At 38.6% G+C, this 19,420-nt stretch overlaps 1 protein-coding gene across 6 annotated transcripts in view; it reads left to right on the top strand.

Annotated features, from left to right (window-relative positions):
- Positions 1-19,420, top strand: part of scn1lab (sodium channel, voltage-gated, type I like, alpha b) — a 97,028-nt gene that overhangs the window by 15,286 nt on the left and 62,322 nt on the right. For 4 of the 6 annotated variants that reach the window (XM_061716166.1, XM_061716169.1, XM_061716165.1 and 1 more), the window contains exons 2-7: positions 116-435; positions 4,481-4,599; positions 5,271-5,360; positions 6,819-6,947; positions 10,376-10,467; positions 18,689-18,937. In XM_061716166.1, coding sequence (XP_061572150.1) covers positions 169-435; positions 4,481-4,599; positions 5,271-5,360; positions 6,819-6,947; positions 10,376-10,467; positions 18,689-18,937 — 946 coding nt within the window. In that variant the 5' untranslated portion in view covers positions 116-168. Of the gene's footprint in view, positions 1-115; positions 436-4,480; positions 4,600-5,270; positions 5,361-6,818; positions 6,948-10,375; positions 10,468-18,688; positions 18,938-19,420 lie in introns of those variants that run through there. The other 2 variants (XM_061716170.1, XM_061716171.1) reach the window with 2 other exon arrangements.

Here is a 19,420-nt window from a genome sequence, read left to right as displayed (position 1 = left end):
TTCCCCCGTTTCCGTTAGGATGTAATCTGGTCCAGGTGGATGCGCTGACCCCAATGTGCATGCTATTTCCAGGCCGTGACTCACGACCCCCCCCTCTTCTCCTCCCTTGCTGCAGCTCTCCTCCCCAGCTGAGCCCCTCGCCGCCCTCTGAAGGAGCAGGATGACAAGATGGCCCAGCTGCTTGTACCGCCCGGACCTGACAGCTTCCGCCCCTTCGTCCCCGAGTCGTTGGCCGCCATCGAGAGGCGCATCGCCGAGGAGGAGGCCCGGAGACCGCGGGCGGAGCGCCGCAGCGACGGCGACGACGACAACGGGCCCAAGCCCAACAACGACCTGGAGGCGGGGAAGTCTCTCCCCTTCATCTACGGGGACACGCCTGCACACCTGGTGTCCACCCCCCTGGAGGACCTGGACACCTACTACAGCAACCAGAAGGTCTGGCACTGCAAATACCCATGAAACAAAGCATCACGGCACCTTTACTTGCTAGCTTTAGCTTTGGTGAGGCTAATTACCCAAAACTATTTAGCCTTCAGCAAAGGACACGAGTAGATGTGCTTGCTTCCTAGATTTCTTTCTTTCTTTCTTTCTTTCTTTCTTTCTTTCTTTCTTTCTTTCTTTCTTTCTTTCTTTCTTTCTTTCTTTCTTTCTTTCTTTCTTTCTTTCTTTCTTTCTTTCTTTCTTTCTTTCTTTCTTTCTTTCTTTCTTTCTTTCTTTCTTTCTTTCTTTATTAAGGTTCCCCATTAGTCCTCACTGCAGTGAAGAATATTCTTCCTGGGGTCCAACATTGCACACATAAAACAATAAAATACAATCCTTACAATTAAAACATAACTAAATCTAAGCAAAAATTATCTGAGATGTGATGGAATTCAACACTTAAATTGTTGAAACCAGCCAGAACCAAACAACATAAAATATTCCATTTTACACACTCAGAATTTCAGAATAAACCAATAATTTCAGAATAAACCAACTAACTAAAACTGACTTCCTTGCTAAGTACTGCTTTTCTTAATTTATTTTTGAATCTAGCTTTACTGTTTATCATGGTTAAATGTGGTGGAAGCTTATTCCAATGTGTTACTGCTCTATACATCGTAGCCCTCTTTAGTGCATTGGTTCTTGGTAGAGGAAGAGGAAAGTGAACACCAGAAGCAGATCTGGTTGCATAGCCATGTTGAGTATTGCTGGGTTTTAGATGTGATGACAAATTGATAGGTTTACCAATATTCCAGATGTTGAACCAAAATGTTACCAGGCTACACGCCAGCCTTTGGTCAACTTTTATCCAGGACAATGCGTCATGCATCCACTCAACACTCCTCCTAGCAGAGCAGCGGAGAGCGACGCGCCGCCCTGTTCTGTGTGAGCTGGAATTTTGTCTAAATCTTGCCTTGTAGCACTGGACCATATTGTTGAGCAGTATTCAAGACTGGATAGAACTAAAGATTGTAATGCCAATTTTACTGTTGAGGCAGTCAACAGGTGAGCTCCTCTTCTAATCATTGAAATATTACTACCGTATTTTCCGCACTATAAGGCGCACCGCATTATAAGGCGCACTAAATATGTGGTAAAATACCATACTATAGTGGCTGGGGTTGAGTTACGTATCTACCTGATGGAGCTGCTACAGGAAATGCTACAAAATCCTACAGCAAATGCAAAAAAAACAAACAAAAAAAACAAAACAAGAAGAAAAGTACCGTATGTCAAACTTTATTAACAAAATAAAAACCAGCTTTACCCCGTCTCGTCAAAGTCGCCATTATGCGAGTCAGCGTTGCTGCTGTTGTCTTGAACGTCTGTGACGATTCCTGACGTTTTTAGCGCCATTACTTTGGCGACACCAACTACATTACCCACAATCCCCCTGACTACAGTAACAGAAATTACCGTATTGATCATATATAAGGCGCACTGCATTATAAGGCGCACTGCCGGTTATTGAGAAAATTAAAGGCTTTTAGGTGCGCCTTATAGTGCAGAAAATACGGTACTCATTTTAGATACAATTTTATTAATATGTGAAATATGTGAAACTGTTGTGACAGGCAGTCTACAAAATAAGATCAATGGTTAAAGGAGGATGGGTCTTTTTTTAGACCACCGTAGTGTTTTATCCCGAGCACAAGGTTACGTTCAGAGCTTGAGATTGTGCAGCACTCTGTCTACGTATGAGAAAGACGTTCATCCAAAACACGTGATGGACCTGTTGAGGTGTTTGATACTAATACCAAAGACCAGAGTAAACTGTGTGTATTTTATTACTGTAGGAAGAGAGAAGTTGGAATTTACTTAAATATTCAGCATATATTTTTATGCTCAGTCCTGCTTTCCATCCATTACTGTGTTAATAATAACAATATTTTTGATATTGCAGCAAGAAGTACACAGATTGGAAAACTGGTGAATGTGTTGTTCATTATCACAATAGAATATTTATGAAGCAACACTGATTTCGTAGGAGTTTTGATGTGCAGCTTTTGTCTCAGAAAGACAGCGAGAAGGAAATCTTTACTGACTCAGTTCAGTTGAATTCCTGTTATGTGAAAAGCATCTATTCACGTTAAAATTCAGCACATTATTCAGGTACCAAAGAAGCTCAATGCAGTCCAATTATAATCTAATTAGTTTACAATAAACCCGGTTGTTATAATCCAGTTCATTCCAGTTAGGTCCAATTCAGTATTGTGTTCACATAATTCCAGACACAGTTAATGTTGGCGATAACACGTACGTGAGAGGAAGGAGAGCAGAGTCCCACGTTGGGAGACGCACTACACTTCACTCATCTCTTATGGCGCTTTTCCACTAGCACCTACTCGGCTCTACTCATCTCAGCTCGGCCTGGTTTCTTTTCCATAACAATTCAGCACCTGGAGCAGAAGTAGGAGGTTGGAGCGAAGCTGCTGTGACGTATTTGATTGTGTGATCTAAACGAAGAAGAAAACAACACTAAAGATGTAGAACCTGGAGGAGATGATAAATGTGCTGCTGGGTCTGTGGCTTGTGTTTGATATCAAGTTAAAAAATGAGAGTGAAAGAAGCTTCAAGCAGCGACGCTTTTTAATTTTTGTTTGTTTGTTTATCTCGGCGCTGCTGAAAAGTCCGTTGGGGGCCGTGAGCAGCTATGAAGTGACAGAACTCCTGGTAGATCTGGTCCAGGGGTCGGCAACCCAAAATGTTGAAAGAGCCATATTGGACCAAAAACACAAAAAACAAATATGTCTGGAGCCGCAAAAAATGAAACGTCTTGTATAAGCCTTAGAATGAAGGCAAATGGCGAAAGGCGAAATGTTGAGAAAAAAGTGGAAATGTTGAGAAAAAAGTGGAAATGTCAAGAAAAAAGTGGAAATGTCGAGATTAATGTTGAAGTACAATCTCGAAAAAAAAGTGGAAATTTTGAGAAAAAAGTCAAAATTTCGAGAAAAAAGTGGAAATGTCAAGAAAAAAGTCGAAATATCGAGATTAAAAAGAAACACTAAAAAGGAAAAAAAGAAGAAAAAAAGAAGAAAACAAAGAAAAAAAAAAAGGAAAAAGAAGAAGAAAAAAAGGAAAAAAAAGGTCAAACATTTTTGAAAAGCTCCAGGGAGCCACTAGGGCGGCGTTAAAGAGCCACATGCGGCTCTAGAGCCACGGGTTGCCGACCCCTGATCTAGTCGTTCCTTATCGCCCGTCTAGATCCCTTTTTAATTCTCTCCTCAGCACCAGGTTTATGAACATCTGCACCTCAGAGTTGGATCAGCAAACTGACTTTTGCTGCCATTGCCTGTTGAATAAAATGAACAAGAAGCCGTCAGAGTCGCTCTTTTGCTGATTTCCACATCCTGACTCAGACGTCTGACTCCAACCCCCCGACCAATCAGTGGCCTGTAGTGTGATGACGTCAGATGCCGCCGACTCAGCCGCTTAGAACCTCTGCAGAATAGTTACAGAAAAGTATCTACTCGGCACGTTAGACCCCTAGTGGGAAAGAACCAAACCGAGGCGAGTCGGGCTGAGTAGGTACTAGTGGAAAAGCACCATTAGCAAGCTGATGTTTTTTGATGCATGTATGACCTACGCTGGGCTCCTCTTGCTGGACCTGGGCCACTGGTTTCAGCTGCTGGTTCCGTATAAGGCTGGTATTCGTCTTCTAAAACTGCTTTCCATGTAAAATCTTCCTTCAAATGTACCGCAAAGCCCGTTCTTGCATGATGTGATGTGCCCAGTCAGATCCTTTAAAGTCCTGGCCAACAGAGGTGCTAAGTGCTAATCCGAGCTGTTGTGCCTGTTCAACTGAGGTGTCAAGCACGTCTTGCCTGGAGGTGAACGCAACCAGTGTGATTAAAATACCAACGCCAGACCCGGGGCAGTGGCTGATCCTGGACGCTCTGAAGCAGATGTGATCTCCTCATCCCACACGTTTACTCACAACGCCTGCATGGGAAATCGGATTTGACTGTCTTCATGTCCCTTTCTGCTTGTCTTTCAGACGTTCATAGTATTGAATCGTGGGAAGACAATCTTCCGTTTCAATGCCACCTCTGCCTTGTACATCCTAAGCCCCTTCAACCCTCTGAGGAAGATCGCTATTAGGATTTTAGTGCACTCATATCCTTTCAGAGTTTACCACAGACGAGGCTTGATTTGGATTAAAGGGTTTACCAGACAAAAGAGGGAGTTAAATCAGCTGCTTATACAGACTTAGTGTCATAGCTGGTTTATTTATTTTTTTCTTGTCTGGATATATATTAATGGTTAATACCATGTTGGTTAAAAAAAAAAAAAAAAAAAAAAAAAAAAATATATATATATATATATATATATATATATATATATATATATATATATATATATATATATATATATATATATATGCATATATATATATATATATATGCATTTTTAATATATAATATATATTTTAATATAACATATATTAATTTTATTAATATATATATATTTTTTTTTTTTATAAAAAAAAATATATATATATTAATAAAATTAATATATATGTTATATTAAAATATATATTAAAAATGCATATATATATGCCTTTTTTATAAATATATATATATATTAATAAAATATGCATTTGTATTTATTATTTCTATTTTTTATTTTTTTTATTAAAAAAATAACTGGTTCAGTGTTTTACATTTACACATCCTTTAGACTTAATAGGAGCATATAGACCGTTTACTTGAGAAAATGTTGTTTTACTGTTGGGGACATTTCAAACCTTTCAAAAGCAAGCCTTTCCACCTTGACTGCGTTCCTACGATGTTCAGCATGTTGATCATGTTCACCATCCTGACCAACTGTGCTTTCATGACCCTCAGTAACCCCCCAGAATGGGCCAAGAATGTAGAGTGAGTACCCACATGTCATCACACTCACACAGATAACTATCCAAAACCTGCACAACCTTGAATTTATGCAGCAAAATAAACCTCAAAAGTGTCATTTATACATAGAAAGTATATTTTTACTGATGTACATTTGTTCTTTAATGTGTTGTAAACAAATACGTGGAAGTCAAACCAGTCATTCAATAATCACAATAAGATTGATTTCCTAGGAGTTTAATTGAGTTGATGTGAAACTTTGAAGATTATTGAATTTAATTGAAATTTTATTTCGAACATGAAACAGTAGTGAATAAAAAACAAAACAATAATAATCAGTAATAAATAAATGTAAATAAGAAAACACAATAAACAAAAATAAAAACATCGTCCATCATAATTAACATGCTCGAAAATGAGTAGGAAAAAGTAGAAACGTATTAAATCCTTCCCCCTAAACTTTATTTCATTATAACAAAATTAATTTAATTTCTATACAAAAAACAAAAGATATCTATATATATCTATATATACATATAGATACATATATTGATTCAAATATGTGAAAAAAAGCAAATTAGTTCCAGAGCTGTATACAGGACTGTCTCAGAAAATTAGAATATTGTGATAAAGTTCTTTATTTTCTGTAATGCAATTAAAAAAAACAAAAATTTCATACATTCTGGATTCATTACAAATAAACTGAAATATTGCAAGCCTTTTAATATTTTAATGTTGCTGATTATGGCTTACAGTTTAAGATTAAGATTCCCAGAATATTCAAATTTTTTGAATATTTTTTCTTAAGCTGTAAGCCATGATCAGCAATATTAAAATAATAAAAGGCTTGCAATATTTCAGTTGATTTGCAATGAATCCAGAATGTATGACATTTTTGTTTTTGTGATTGCATTACAGAAAATCACAATATTCTAATTTTCTGAGACAGTCCTGTACTTTTATTCCAAATGCAAAAAATGGAAAAACAAGGTGATTCACGAAAATCTGGAGATGAACCTTCAGTTTTGTTATAATCACAAGAAAAGGTTGTCTACAAAGATTGCAAAAACCAAAAACAACAACGTTAGTTTGTCATCATCAGTAGTTTAAATGCCCAGAAACAAAATATTGTAGGAACAACTGAAACCTTGCAGAGGAGACATGGAGCTCTGTTAACTGATGCCAGAAACCACTTTGTGATGTAAAATTCAATCTTGCGCTCTCATGAGGACTCATTTGCAGTAGAAACGAGTACGTAAGTAAACTGATCTCTGCTCCACACGCACACCAGGTCACAGCTCAACAAATGCCAAGAGATAAACTCCAGAAATGAATCGACCAAAGCAACATTAAGCTGCATTTTATAGCGGTTATATATAGACTCAGGACTGTGCACAGTGGCTCTGTCGTATTTCCTGTGATCGCAAAATCAATATTTCTCTGTGTCCCTTCATTTCCTCCCGTCCTCCTCTTGTTTACCAGGTACACATTCACAGGGATTTACACCTTTGAGTCCCTGATAAAGATCCTGGCCAGGGGCTTCTGTGTGGGGAAGTTCACTTTCCTGACGGACCCCTGGAATTGGCTGGATTTCAGTGTAATTTCCATGGCGTAAGTATCATGACAAGTGTGTTTAGGATCATCTTAACGTGATCTGACACAGATTAAGCAGCCAAATGCATTGAATGTTAATCAGCACAGCAGCTAATTAAGTCCCACTGAATGTGAGAAGTAGAAGAGCCAGAATCTGCAGTTTGTTGATGTGCGCTTTGAAAGCATTGCAGGGAAACTACTCTCCTTTATGGACGAGACCCGATATTTACCTCAAAGACTTCAGCTAGTCAACAGGAAGTCTCTTGACGTTAAAGTAGCCATATTATGCTCATTTTCTGCCATCTGATTCTAATGGCCTGTACTTCCAGAGTAGCTAGACCAGGGGTCGGCAACCCGTGGCTCTAGAGCCGCATGCGGCTCTTTAGCGCGCCCTAGTGGCTCCTGGAGCTTTTTCAGAAATGTTTGACCTTTTTTTTCCTTTTTCTCCTTTTTTTTTTCTTTTTTTGTCTTTTTTTTCTTCTTCTTTTTTTCCTTTTTCTTCTTTTTTTTCTCTTTTTCTTCCCTTTTCCTTTCCTTTTTGATCTCGACATTTCGACTTTTTTCTCGACATTTCGACTTTTTTCTCGACATTTCGACTTTTTTCTCAACATTTCGACTTTTTTCTCAAAATTTTTACTTTTTTCTCAAAATTTTTACTTTTTTCTCAAAATTTTTACTTTTTTCTCAACATTTCGACTTTTTTCTAGAAATTGTACTTCAACATTAATCTTGAAATTTCGACTTTTTTCTCAACATTTCGACTTTTTTCTCAACATTTCGACTTTTTTCTCGAAAATTTGACTTTTTTCTCGACATTTCGACTTTTTTCTTGACATTTCGACTTTTTTCTCAAAATTTTTACTTTTTTCTCAAAATTTTTACTTTTTTCTCAACATTTCGACTTTTTTCTAGAAATTGTACTTCAACATTAATCTTGAAATTTCGACTTTTTTCTCAACATTTCAACTTTTTTCTCAACATTTCGACTTTTTTCTCGACATTTCAACTTTTTTCTCAAAGTGCATAATGAAAAAAAAAAATCTTCCCCCAGTTATAGCTAATATAGAAACATGCAGCATGTGTTGCCTTCATTCTAAGGCTGATACAAGACTTTTCATTTTTTGCGGCTCCAGACATATTTGTTTTTTGTGTTTTTGGTCCAATACGGCTCTTTCAACATTTTGGGTTGCCGACCCCTGAGCTAGAAGAACTAGGTCTGATAGGAAGGAGAGGCTTGACCTGAGAAATAAGCATGTTTGACGTAAGTGTGTTTTGATTGGTCGAGTTCCTGGAGGCTTGCCGATGAACAGAGATAAAGGCTCCTGTTCCTGGTCAGACACATGTTTTCAGCATATTAACCCGTCTCTACAGGATTTCCTGTAAAAGAACTGAACACTTCAAACACGTCTGAACGTGCACAGCACAACAAGCTGCAAAGCTTGATTGCTTTTTTTGCATGAGATGTTTTGAATCAGGGCGGCACGGTGGCTTAGTGGTTAGCACTGTTGCCTCATAGCAAGAAGGTTCCCGGTTCATGGAGTGTGGAGTTTGCATGTTCTCCCCCTGCTTGTGTGGGTTCCCTCTGGTTACTCCGGCTTCCTCCCACAGTCCAAAAAAATAGGATTTTAATTGATGATTCTAAATTGGCCGTGGGTGTGAGTGTGTCTGGTTGTGTGTATATATGTGGCCTGTGATGGACTGGTGACCTGTCCAAGGTGAACCCCTGCCTCTCACCTGAAATTGGCTGGGATAGGCACCAGCAAACCCCCATGACTAGGGCTGGGCGATATGGACCAAAAGTCATATCTCGATATTTTCTAGCTCAGGGGTCGGCAACCCGCGGCTCTAGAGCCGCATGCAGCTCTTTAGCCCTGCCCTAATGGCTCCTGGAGCTTTTTCAGAAATGACCTTTTTTTTCTTTTTTTCTCTTTTTTTCTTCTTCTTTTTTTTTCTTCCTTTTTCCTTTCCTTTTTAATCTCGACATTTCGACTTTTTTCTCGACATTTCGACTTTTTCTCAAAATTGTACTTCAACATTAATCTCGACATTTAGACTTTTTTCTCGAAATTTTGACTTTTTTCTCGACATTTCGCCTTTTTCTCGACATTTTTACTTTTTTCTCGACATTTCGACATTTTTCTCAAGATTGTACTTCAACATTAATCTCGACATTTCGACTTTTTTCTCGAAATTCTGACTATTTCTTCGACATTTCAACTTTTTTCTCGACATTTCAACTTTTTTCTCGACATTTTGACTTTTTTCTCGACATTTCGCCTTTCGCCATTTGCCTTCATTCTAAGGCTTATACAATACGTTTTATTTTCTGTTTTTCTGAATCTCTGTTTGCTTCATTTTTTTCTGAGGCAAACCCTTAAAAAAACAGTCAGTTTTAATACAAAGCCTCGTGCCAAATGTCACACAGGTTCCTTTATTAACAGAGGTCTGCACAATATCAAAATGTATAAAACAAATAAAATAAAAATAAACTGCCTGCATATGTAGAATAAATATGTTTCTTGAATAAAGTAAAACAAATATCCCTTTCCTGCATAACAATTAAATTAAAATACACTGTGCAATTAATACAATGTAGACAGTAACAGGCAGACTTTTCCACTGAGGTTGACAGTTGTGCAAATAACAAAACATTTGTGCAAATCTCAAATAAAACATTCAAGTCAATTTGTCACAAAATAAGCTATGTCAAAATCATTTAAATTTTTTTATTTTTTTTATCGATATTAACAATATTGTCTCGTACCATATCGCGTTTGAAAATATATCGATATATATTAAAATCTCGATATATCGCCCAGCCCTACCTGTGACCCTGCAAAGGATAAAGCGGGTATAGATAATGGATGGATGGATGTTTTGAATCAAGTGGATGTTTTTCTTGCTGATTTTGAGTACAAGCCGGAGACTGGGCTTCTGTCGTCACTGCACCATCAGTGTTTGCACCGAAACGTACGTTAGCCTTAGCCTGAGCTTTGTTCATGAAACAGGTCTGCAGGAACTGCTGTGATGAAGCAACCCTAGAAGACACGGTTGCAGTGTGCTAACACATCTCAATGGAGGCATTGGGGAAACAAAAGGGACATTGTTAGAAGTACTGGCAGATCCACAGATGGAAAAATACACTCTATCCTTTCTGTGTAGTTCAGAAAAACTTCCACTTTCAAATCACAGGAACAGTATTAAAAGTCTTTAATGCACAGAAATACTACAACATGCATTTCTCTTGTGCCTCTGGTCACGTCCAACCATAGAAGAGCATAATACGGCCACTTTAAGGATTATATACTGATCCCAGTCTTATGGTTTTATTATCCGCTCTGTCTGAGAGTCCTGTAATCAGTGGAAGCTGTGTGGGGTGGATGTGATTCTCAGATGTGGGTTTGCCTGTGCATTGCTTTGCAGTAACTGTGCATCTAATCCTGCAGGTATATAACAGAGTTTGTAAACCTAGGCAATGTTTCAGCTCTGCGCACATTCAGAGTATTGCGAGCTTTGAAAACTATCTCGGTAATACCAGGTAAGGCTGCCGGCGGCTGCTGCCAGCGCTCCTGCCACCTGTCCTCTGTGCGTGACCGTTTGCCATTCCCTCCTCTCGCCCTTCCCTTTCCCGTCCCACGACCCTCCTCTGTCTCGTCACGCCTTGCATCCCCCCCAAAACCTCCTCCCAACCCATGTCCACCCTCCCTACCTCCCCACCCTTCCCTTACAGATATGTCACAGAGTTTGTGGACCTGGGCAATGTCTCAGCACTGCGAACCTTCAGGGTTCTGCGGGCCCTGAAAACAATATCAGTCATTCCAGGTGAGAGCCTTCAGGGCCTGGAGGGTAATAGAGGGAATGCATTGACGTCACTTTCCCACTGGACCACGGCCCCTTACTCGCACTGAGTGGCAAAAATGTCTGCAACTAGTGGAGAAGACGGGATAACAGCCGATTATCAGCTTAAATTAAAGGCAGTTGGACTTGACAGTGACCCGTACAGTTACCCCAAGAACCAGTGGTCCATGGACATTAATATTTGGCCACAAATCGAGTTTCTGATATTTATATGTACCGTATTTTCCACACTATAAGGCGCACCGCACTATAGGGCTCACCTTCAATGAATGACGTATTTTAAAACTGTTTCCATATATAAGGTGCACTGCATTATAAGGCGCACTAAATATATGGTAAAATCCCGTACTATAGTGGCTGGGGTTGAGTTACGTATCTACCTGATGGAGCTGCGCTACAGGAAATGCTACAAAATCCTACAGCAAATGCAAAAAAAAAAAACAAGAAGAAAAGTACCGTATGTCAAACTTTATTAACAAAATAAAAACCAGCTTTGCTCCGTCTCGTCAAAGTCGCCATTATGCGAGTCAGCGTCACTGCTGTTGTCTTGAACGTCTGTGACGATTTTTAGCGCCATTACTTCGGCAACACCAACTACAGTAGCCACAATCCCCCTGACTACAGTAACAGAAATTACCGTAATGATCATATATAAGGCGCACTGCATTATAAGGTGCACTGCCGGTTTTTGAGAAAATTAAAGGCTTTTAGGTGCGCCTTATAGTGCGGAAAATACTTAATTTCTACGCCTGGGAAATACACGAAGCAAAGCTTGAAGGCTTACAAAAGTCTTGACGCTTGGTCCGACTTCAAGGCAGGATTTGTTGGCGAAATTAAAGTGATGAGGACACCAAACTTTATGATTTGACCGTTTAACGTTAGCTACCCAAAAATCCAACATTCCCTGATACAAAATGGGAACCGCAAATCCACGTTTCGGTGTCTGGATCCAGTTGTTTCTGTGAATTGCAGTGATTCATTTGTCTCTCTTAAGCTTATTTTTCGTCAGTCTGTAAAATGATAACTCCGATTTCTTGCTAAATCTATGAGTACAGTCGATCGCAGCAACAGCTCTTTCCCATTTTAGATGTTTTCCAGTTGCTCAAACTGAAAGTTTACGCTGCCACTCAGTCTTTCTGCCACTCAGTCTTTCTGCCACTCAGTGGGCGTAACCCGCTGTGAAGTCGCATCTGTGACGTCATGCGCATTCCCTCTATTGAAATGCTAATGGCTAACGGGCGTTTCGCAGCATCCAAACATGCTCCTCGTGCCTCCACCTTTCAGCTCATCTCACCGTAGCTAAGCCTGACGACGCTAACCGCCGTCCCTCATGCTGCCGTGGTCCCAAGGCCCGTAAAAGCTGGAATCTGGCTCCAATCTGCACAGATTGACAGGATTCTCTGCTTTTAGACACATCCTGCCGAGCAGAGCTGTTTTGGTTGAAATCTACTCTTGCCTCGGGAGCTCTAGAAGTAGATTTTGTGCACTATTTGTTTTTCCTTTCTGCATGAGACATTGCAAAAGCCGATTTTCTTGTGGCAAGCACTTATGTGTGTAGGGTTCCTCCTAAGCTTGCTTCCTTGTGCATGCCTTGTTCTGTGTTGTGTGTTTCATGGGGAAATGACCCGGTGAGTGGTTGAGGAATGATAATCTAAACACTACAACAATTGGTGGTAACACTTTATAATAACTATCCGTTATAACTAGTTAATAGATCATTAGTAAACAGTTATTAAATAAGCTATTAACGACTTGTGAAGTATTTGTTAACAGTTTGTTAAGGATTCATATGACATTCCTCATTTACTAACAGTTAATAAATGAGGAATACAGTTGCAACTTTAGAATAACATCCCAATAACATATATAAACTTAACAAGTCATTAGTAAGTAATTTACTCTTGATCTATTAATAATTAATAAGGCACAGTTATAAATCCTTAACAAACTGTTAACTGTTATTTAGCAAGTCATTTATATCTCATTAACTATCAGTTTATTATTGACCTATTAATTATCTATAAGGCAACATTATGAATCCTTAACAAACTGTTAACAAATACCTCACAAGTCATTAATAGCTTATTAGTTAACTGTTTACTAATGATCTATTAACTAGATATAACGGGTAGTTAATATAAAGTGTTCCCCAATTCTGAGTCGGGGCATTGGCTCCTTTAATGAAGATTATCATTTAACGCCACAGCACAGTGTATCTTCATCTTTGGCAGCTTGATGTCTTATAAACATGCTAGGCTCTGATTTTTGTGGCAGCGCAAAACCTTGTGCAAGCACACGCTGGGATCTGGTGACCTGGTGCAAAGACTGGCGATGGGAGGGCGGGTCATGCAGGATTTTATACGTTATTTTTCCCTTAGTTAAGGAGTAGCCAGGACTGTTGGATGGATTCATCTGCACTGAATTGTACGGAAGAGTATTAGGGCCATGCAGGAGAAAAAATATTTGAGAGGGGAAGAATTTTTTTTATTGTGCACTTCTAGAAAAAAGTCGAAATGTCGAGAAAAAAGTCGAAATGTTGAGAAAAAAGTCGAAATGTCGAGATGAATGTTGAAATACAATTTCAAGAATAAAGTAGAAATTTAATGAATAAGTTGAAATTTTGCTTTTTTTCTCAACATTTCAACTTTATTCACGAAATTTTGACTTTTTTCTCGACATTTCAACTTTTTTCTCAACATTTCTGACTTTTTTCTCGAAATTGCACTTCAACATTAATCCCGACATTTCGACTTTTTTTCGACATTTCGACCTTTTTCTCGACATTTTGACTTTTTTCTCGAACTGCATAATGAAAAAAAAAATCTTCCTCCTCTAAAATATTATTTTTATTTTTCTCCTGCCTGGCCCTAATAGTTTTCCTTAGAAATGGGACCCCATGTGAGATAAATGCGATCCATTCTATGCCATTGATTTCTAACATTTCTAACATAAATCAGATTTTGATGTGATGTATTGCAAGTGATCAGACCTGATCCGTGTGTTCTTGCTTTTTTAAGCCACACAGTTGCTATGGTAACCTACAATCACAGAACTGATGTAAAAAAAAAAAAGCTAAAATAGAGGGGAAGTGGATGAAGAGTCTTACCGTCACAAATTACAGATGTAATCTAATTTTCTCGGCACTAAAGTGCCAGAGCTGTTTCAGGCAGTTGTGCACTGCTTTCTTTTGGACAGAAGGCAGTCGTGTGACTGCCCGACATGAACCGACGAGCTCAGAGGGCATTTTACCATAAAACTGGTCCGTTCCAACGCAAAAGAATATTTAAAATTGTACTTTAGCAATGAGACCATTCAGACTGAGATTGGATTTGCATTTGAAACCGTCATAAACAGCAGTCTCACACACGAGAGAGAGGTTTTTTAAGTGCACATCCAGTGAGGGGGCTGTTCCCGGCCAGTGCTTTGACCAGCTTGTCACTGGATCATTGTGATCACACCTATGCAGACATCTATGACCTAAAGTTGCAGCACCTTTTCACAGATAAGCAGCAGCGGCAGCAAATAGTGACCTGGTTAACACATTAATGACCTTTGAGAAAGCAAAAATCCACTTCAACGGAAGTAGTTCTTGTGAAGTCACACATCTGCAGGAGTGGCCAGGAAAAATGGCCTTGCAGAATCTGAATGTGGAAAATCCCCCCAACTCCAGGTCACTCCTGTCAGAGAACGGCTCAGGCCGTTGATTGCGGCTGTAGCCGGCCGGGTATCGGGGTCCCGTCTGGTTCCAGCTGCTGCTGCAGAAACAGAGAGACGGTTGATGAGAAGAGTGGATACAACCGGTCCAGTTTCTTCTGCAGCCATCACCTGATCTGCTGCCCTACGGAAGAGTATTAGGGCCAGGCAGGAGAAAAATAAAAATAATATTTTAGAGGAGGAAGATTTTTTTTTCATTATGCACTTTGAGAAAAAAGTCGAAATGTTGAGATTAATGTTGAAATACAATTTCGAGAAGAAATTTCGACTTTATTCTTGAAATTGTATTTCAACGTTAATCTTGATATTTCAACTTTTTTCTTGAAATTTTATTTCAACATTAATCTCGACATTTCAACTTTTTTCTCGAAATTTCGACTTTTTTCTCGAAGTGCACAATAAAAAAAAAAATCTCAGGTCTGATCACTTGCAATACATCACATCAAAATCTGATTTATGTTAGAAATGTTAGAAATCAATGGCATAGAACGGATCCCATTTATCTCATATGGGGTCCCATTTCTAAGGAATTAAGGAGTATTAGGGCCAGGCAGGAGAAAAATAAAAATAATATTTTAGAGGAGGAAGATTTTTTTGTCATTATGCACTTCGAGAAAATAGTCGAAATGTCATGATTAATGTTGAAGTGCAATTTCGAGAAAAAACTCAAAATGTTGAGAAAAATGTCGTAATGTCGAGAAAAAATTTTGTGAATAAAGTTGAAATGTTGAGAAAAAGGGCAAAATTTCAACTTATTCATGAAATTTTGACTTTATTCTTGAAATTGTATTTCAACATTATTCTCGACATTTCGACTTTTTTCTTTAAATTGTATTTCAACGTTAATCTTGATATTTCAACTTTTTTCTTGAAATTTTATTTCAACATTAATCTCGACATTTCAACTTTTTTCTTGACATTTTGACTTTTTGCTCGAAGTGCACAATAAAAAAAAAATCTCAGGTCTGATCACTTGCAATACATCACATCAAAATCTGATTTATGTTAGAAATGTTAGAAATCAATGGCATAGAATGGATCCCATTTATCTCACATGGGGTCCTATTTCTAAGGAAGAGTATTAGGGCCAGGCAGGAGAAAATAAAAATAATATTTTAGAGGAGGAAGAGTTTTTTTTCATTATGCACTTCGAGAAAATAGTTGAAATGTCGAGATAAAGTCGGAATGTCATGATTAATGTTGAAGTGCAATTTCGAGAAAAAACTCAAAATGTTGAGAAAAAAGTCGTAATGTCGAGAAAAAAGTAAAACTTTCGTGAATAAAGTTGAAATGTTGAGAAAAAAGGCAAAATTTCAACTTATTCATGAAATTTCTGCTTTATTCTTGAAATTGTATTTCAACATTCATCTCGACATTTCGACTTTTTTCTCGACATTTCGACTTTTTTCTCGAAGTGCACAATAAAACTTCCCCTCTCAAATATTTTTTCTCCTGCATGGTCCTAATACTTTTCCATAGCTGCCCTGCAGCTCCCCCTGCAGCTGAACTGAAACCACACCCCATCACTAGATATTGATATTTATTGCACTCTCAACATTTGACATGAATGTGACGCCACAGTTATTTACCTCCCTGATAAAGTTCACGTGCATTTCCTTGTTCCTCCTGCTCCACTACTATGCTGAAAACCATCAATAATGAGCACTTATCAGAGTTTGGGTTGTGGGGGCAGCAGCTTAAACGGAGAGGCTCAGACCTCCATCTGCCCCCCCGAGCGCTTGTGTGGGAAACACTGAGGCTTTCCAAAGCCAGCTGAGAGACATAATCTCTCCAGCCTGCCTCTTCTTGACTCTGGAACGCCTCCTGAACGGCCCCCCAGGGAGGCATTCAGGGGCATCCCAACAAGATGCCCAGACCAGTGTGGAGGAGCCATGCCTCTACTCCGAGTCCATTATAAACGCCCATCCATGTTCCAATGCTGTTGAGAAAATCCCTAAGTGATGAGCAACAAGTCAATCTTCTGTCCTGATTTTAAGAGTCGGAGGCTGCAGGTGATTCTGCAGTGGTGCTGGGATTAAAATGTAAATGTAAATGTACTTTATTTACCGTATTTTCTGGACTATAAGCCGCTACTTTTTTCATAGGTTTAGAAACATGCAGCTTATACAAAGGTGCAGCTATTCTGTGGATTTTTCTTCCACCACTCGGGGCGCTCTAACCAGAATTAGAATCAAAACTAAGACAAAATAAATGCAAAGAAGAATACGCTACTTCTTCTTTAGCAGATAAAAGTAGGTAGAAGCAGATTTCAAACAGATAAATAGATAAATACTGGTTATTTTCTCTTGGTTCTATCCCGTTTTAGTCAGCAAAGTTGCTGCCGTGTTAAAAGACACTGTTAGGAAAGGATCTATTTAGGTACAAACATGTACATCATTTACAGTTCTAAATCCTTCTGTACATGTAGTAAATATCTAATCTAACAACATAAATATCTGCAGCTTGCATATCTTTTTTTTTAAATAGAGCGGATGCGGCTTATATGCAGGTGCGGCTTATAGTCCAGAAAATATGGTACATAGCCCTTTACAAAATACAACATACAATCGTATGACAGAGCAAAAAATAAATACAATAAAATGAAAAGAGTAAAAAGTGTCACCACACTACTGGGTATTAAAAGTAATTCTAAATAAATAGGTTTTAAGTCTTGATTTAAAAAGGCGCAGGTCTTTTTAAATCAAATTCTTTGTATTTTTTTTTGTTTTGTTTTCTTATCTTCTTTTTTAATTGTTGTCTTTTTACATGTACAAAATCAATCAAATCAATCAATCAATAAGTTGCAAAGGAGATTAGGCAGCAAAACGCTGGTCTGGGTGGAGGTGTGCACCATTTTGCTCTTTCAATAAACCCATTTTTTAATAGATGTCTATGGAGCAAAAGTAATGCTCAAATAGAGAGCCTGCACCAGGGTAGCGGTGGCACCACATTCATGTCTCTGCCTGAGAGTCACCAGTCACCTTCCCAGAACCTCCCACGCCATTCAGCTCTGCTACAGTCCCCCAGACATGTGCTGGGCCGGGGCTTTTGCGTCTGCACAAAAAAGAGCCAGCTTAAAGTGTTAAAGTGATAAAGTGATAAGCTACGGAAGAGTATTAGGGCCAGGCAGGAGAAAAATAAAAATAATATTTTAGAGGAGGAAGATTTTTTTTTCATTATGCACTTCGAGAAAAAAGTCGAAATGTTGAGAAAAAATTTGAAATGTGGAGAAAAAATTTGAAATGTCGAGATTAATGTTGAAGTACAATATCGAGAAAAAAGTCGAAATGTTGAGAAAAAAGTCAAAATTTTGTGAATAAAGTTGAAATGTTGAGAAAAAAGCCAAAATTTCGTCTTTATTCTTGAAATTGTATTTCAACATTAAATCTCGACATTTCGACTTTTTTCTCGAAGTGCACCATGAAAAATATTTGAAAAATTCGAAATGTCGAGATTAATGTTGATGTACAATTTTGAGAAAAAAAGTCGAAATGTTGAGAAAAAAGGCAAAATTTTGTGAATAAAGTTGAAATGTTGAGAAAAAAAGCAAAATTTTGAGATTAATTTTGAAGTACAATTTCGAGAAAAACTTCGAAATGCCGAGAAAAAAGTCGAAATTTCGAGATTAATGTTGAAGTACAATTTCGAGAAAAAAGTCGAAATGTAAAGAAAAAAGTCAAAATTTCGTGAATAAAGTTGAAATGTTGAGAAAAAAGGCGAAATTTCGTCTTTATTCTTGAAATTGTATTTCAATATTGATCTCAACATATCGAATTTTTTCTGGAAATTGTATTTCAACATTAATCTCGACAATTCGACTTTTTTCTCGACATTTCGACTTTTTTCTCGAAGTGCACCATAAAAAATATCTTCCCCTCTCAAATATTTTCTCTCCTGCATGGCCCTAATACTCTTCCGTAGATAAGCAAAAGAACCAGGGATATTAGTTTTCTCTGTCTGCTTCATAGAAATGAAAACTGATTTCTCTGATTGCTAATCCACGATTAGCAGTGATCTGTGCCAGCTCGGCTCTTGTACCAGAGTAAGACGTCCATACAGGAAGTGTGGGCACAGATCCCATCAGTGAGCACTGATTGGCAGCTTCTCCTTAGCTCGTAGCTGCACTGAGCAGGCAGAGTCATTAGAGACGTCCCTCTCTCATCCCCTGCTCCGTGTTTGCCTCACAGGCCTGAAAACCATCGTGGGCGCTCTGATTCAGTCCGTAAAGAAGCTGTCGGACGTGATGATCCTCACCGTGTTCTGCCTCAGCGTCTTCGCCCTCATCGGCCTGCAGCTCTTCATGGGGAACCTGAGGCAGAAGTGTGTGCGCATGCTAACCAACGCCACCGACGGCAGCAACGTCACCGACTACATCAACACCACGGTGGGGCAGAACGAGAGCTCCTTCGACTGGGATGACTATATAAACGATGAGCGTGAGTGGTGTGAAAATACTACTACTACTGTCATTTAGCAGACGCTTTTATCCAAAGCGACTTACATCTGAGAAAACAACACCAGCACAGAATCACATAGGACAGGGGTCGGCAACCCGCGGCTCCAGAGCTGCATGTGGCTCTTTAGCGCCGCCCTAGTGGCTCCTGGAGCTTTTTAGAAAATGTTTGACCTTTTTTTTCCTTTTTTTCTTCTTTTATTTCTCTTTTTTTCCTTCTTTTTTTCCTTTTTCTTCTTTTTTGCCTTTTTTTCTCTTTTTTTCTTGCTTTTTCCTTTCCTTTTTAATCGCGACATTTCAACTTTTTTCTCAAAATTTTGACTTTTTTCTCGACATTTCGACTTTTTCCTCGATATTTCGACTTTTTTCTCGATATTTCGACTTTTTTCTCGAGATTTTGATTTTTTTCCTCAACATTTCAACTTTTTTCTCGACATTTCGACTTTTTCCTCGATATTTTGACTTT

This window comes from Cololabis saira, chromosome 24 (genome assembly GCF_033807715.1).
Source record: "Cololabis saira isolate AMF1-May2022 chromosome 24, fColSai1.1, whole genome shotgun sequence".
In the NCBI taxonomy this organism is placed as follows: domain Eukaryota; kingdom Metazoa; phylum Chordata; class Actinopteri; order Beloniformes; family Belonidae; genus Cololabis; species Cololabis saira.
Note: the sequence above shows the minus strand (reverse complement) of the source record. Positions and strands in the feature narration are given on the sequence as shown.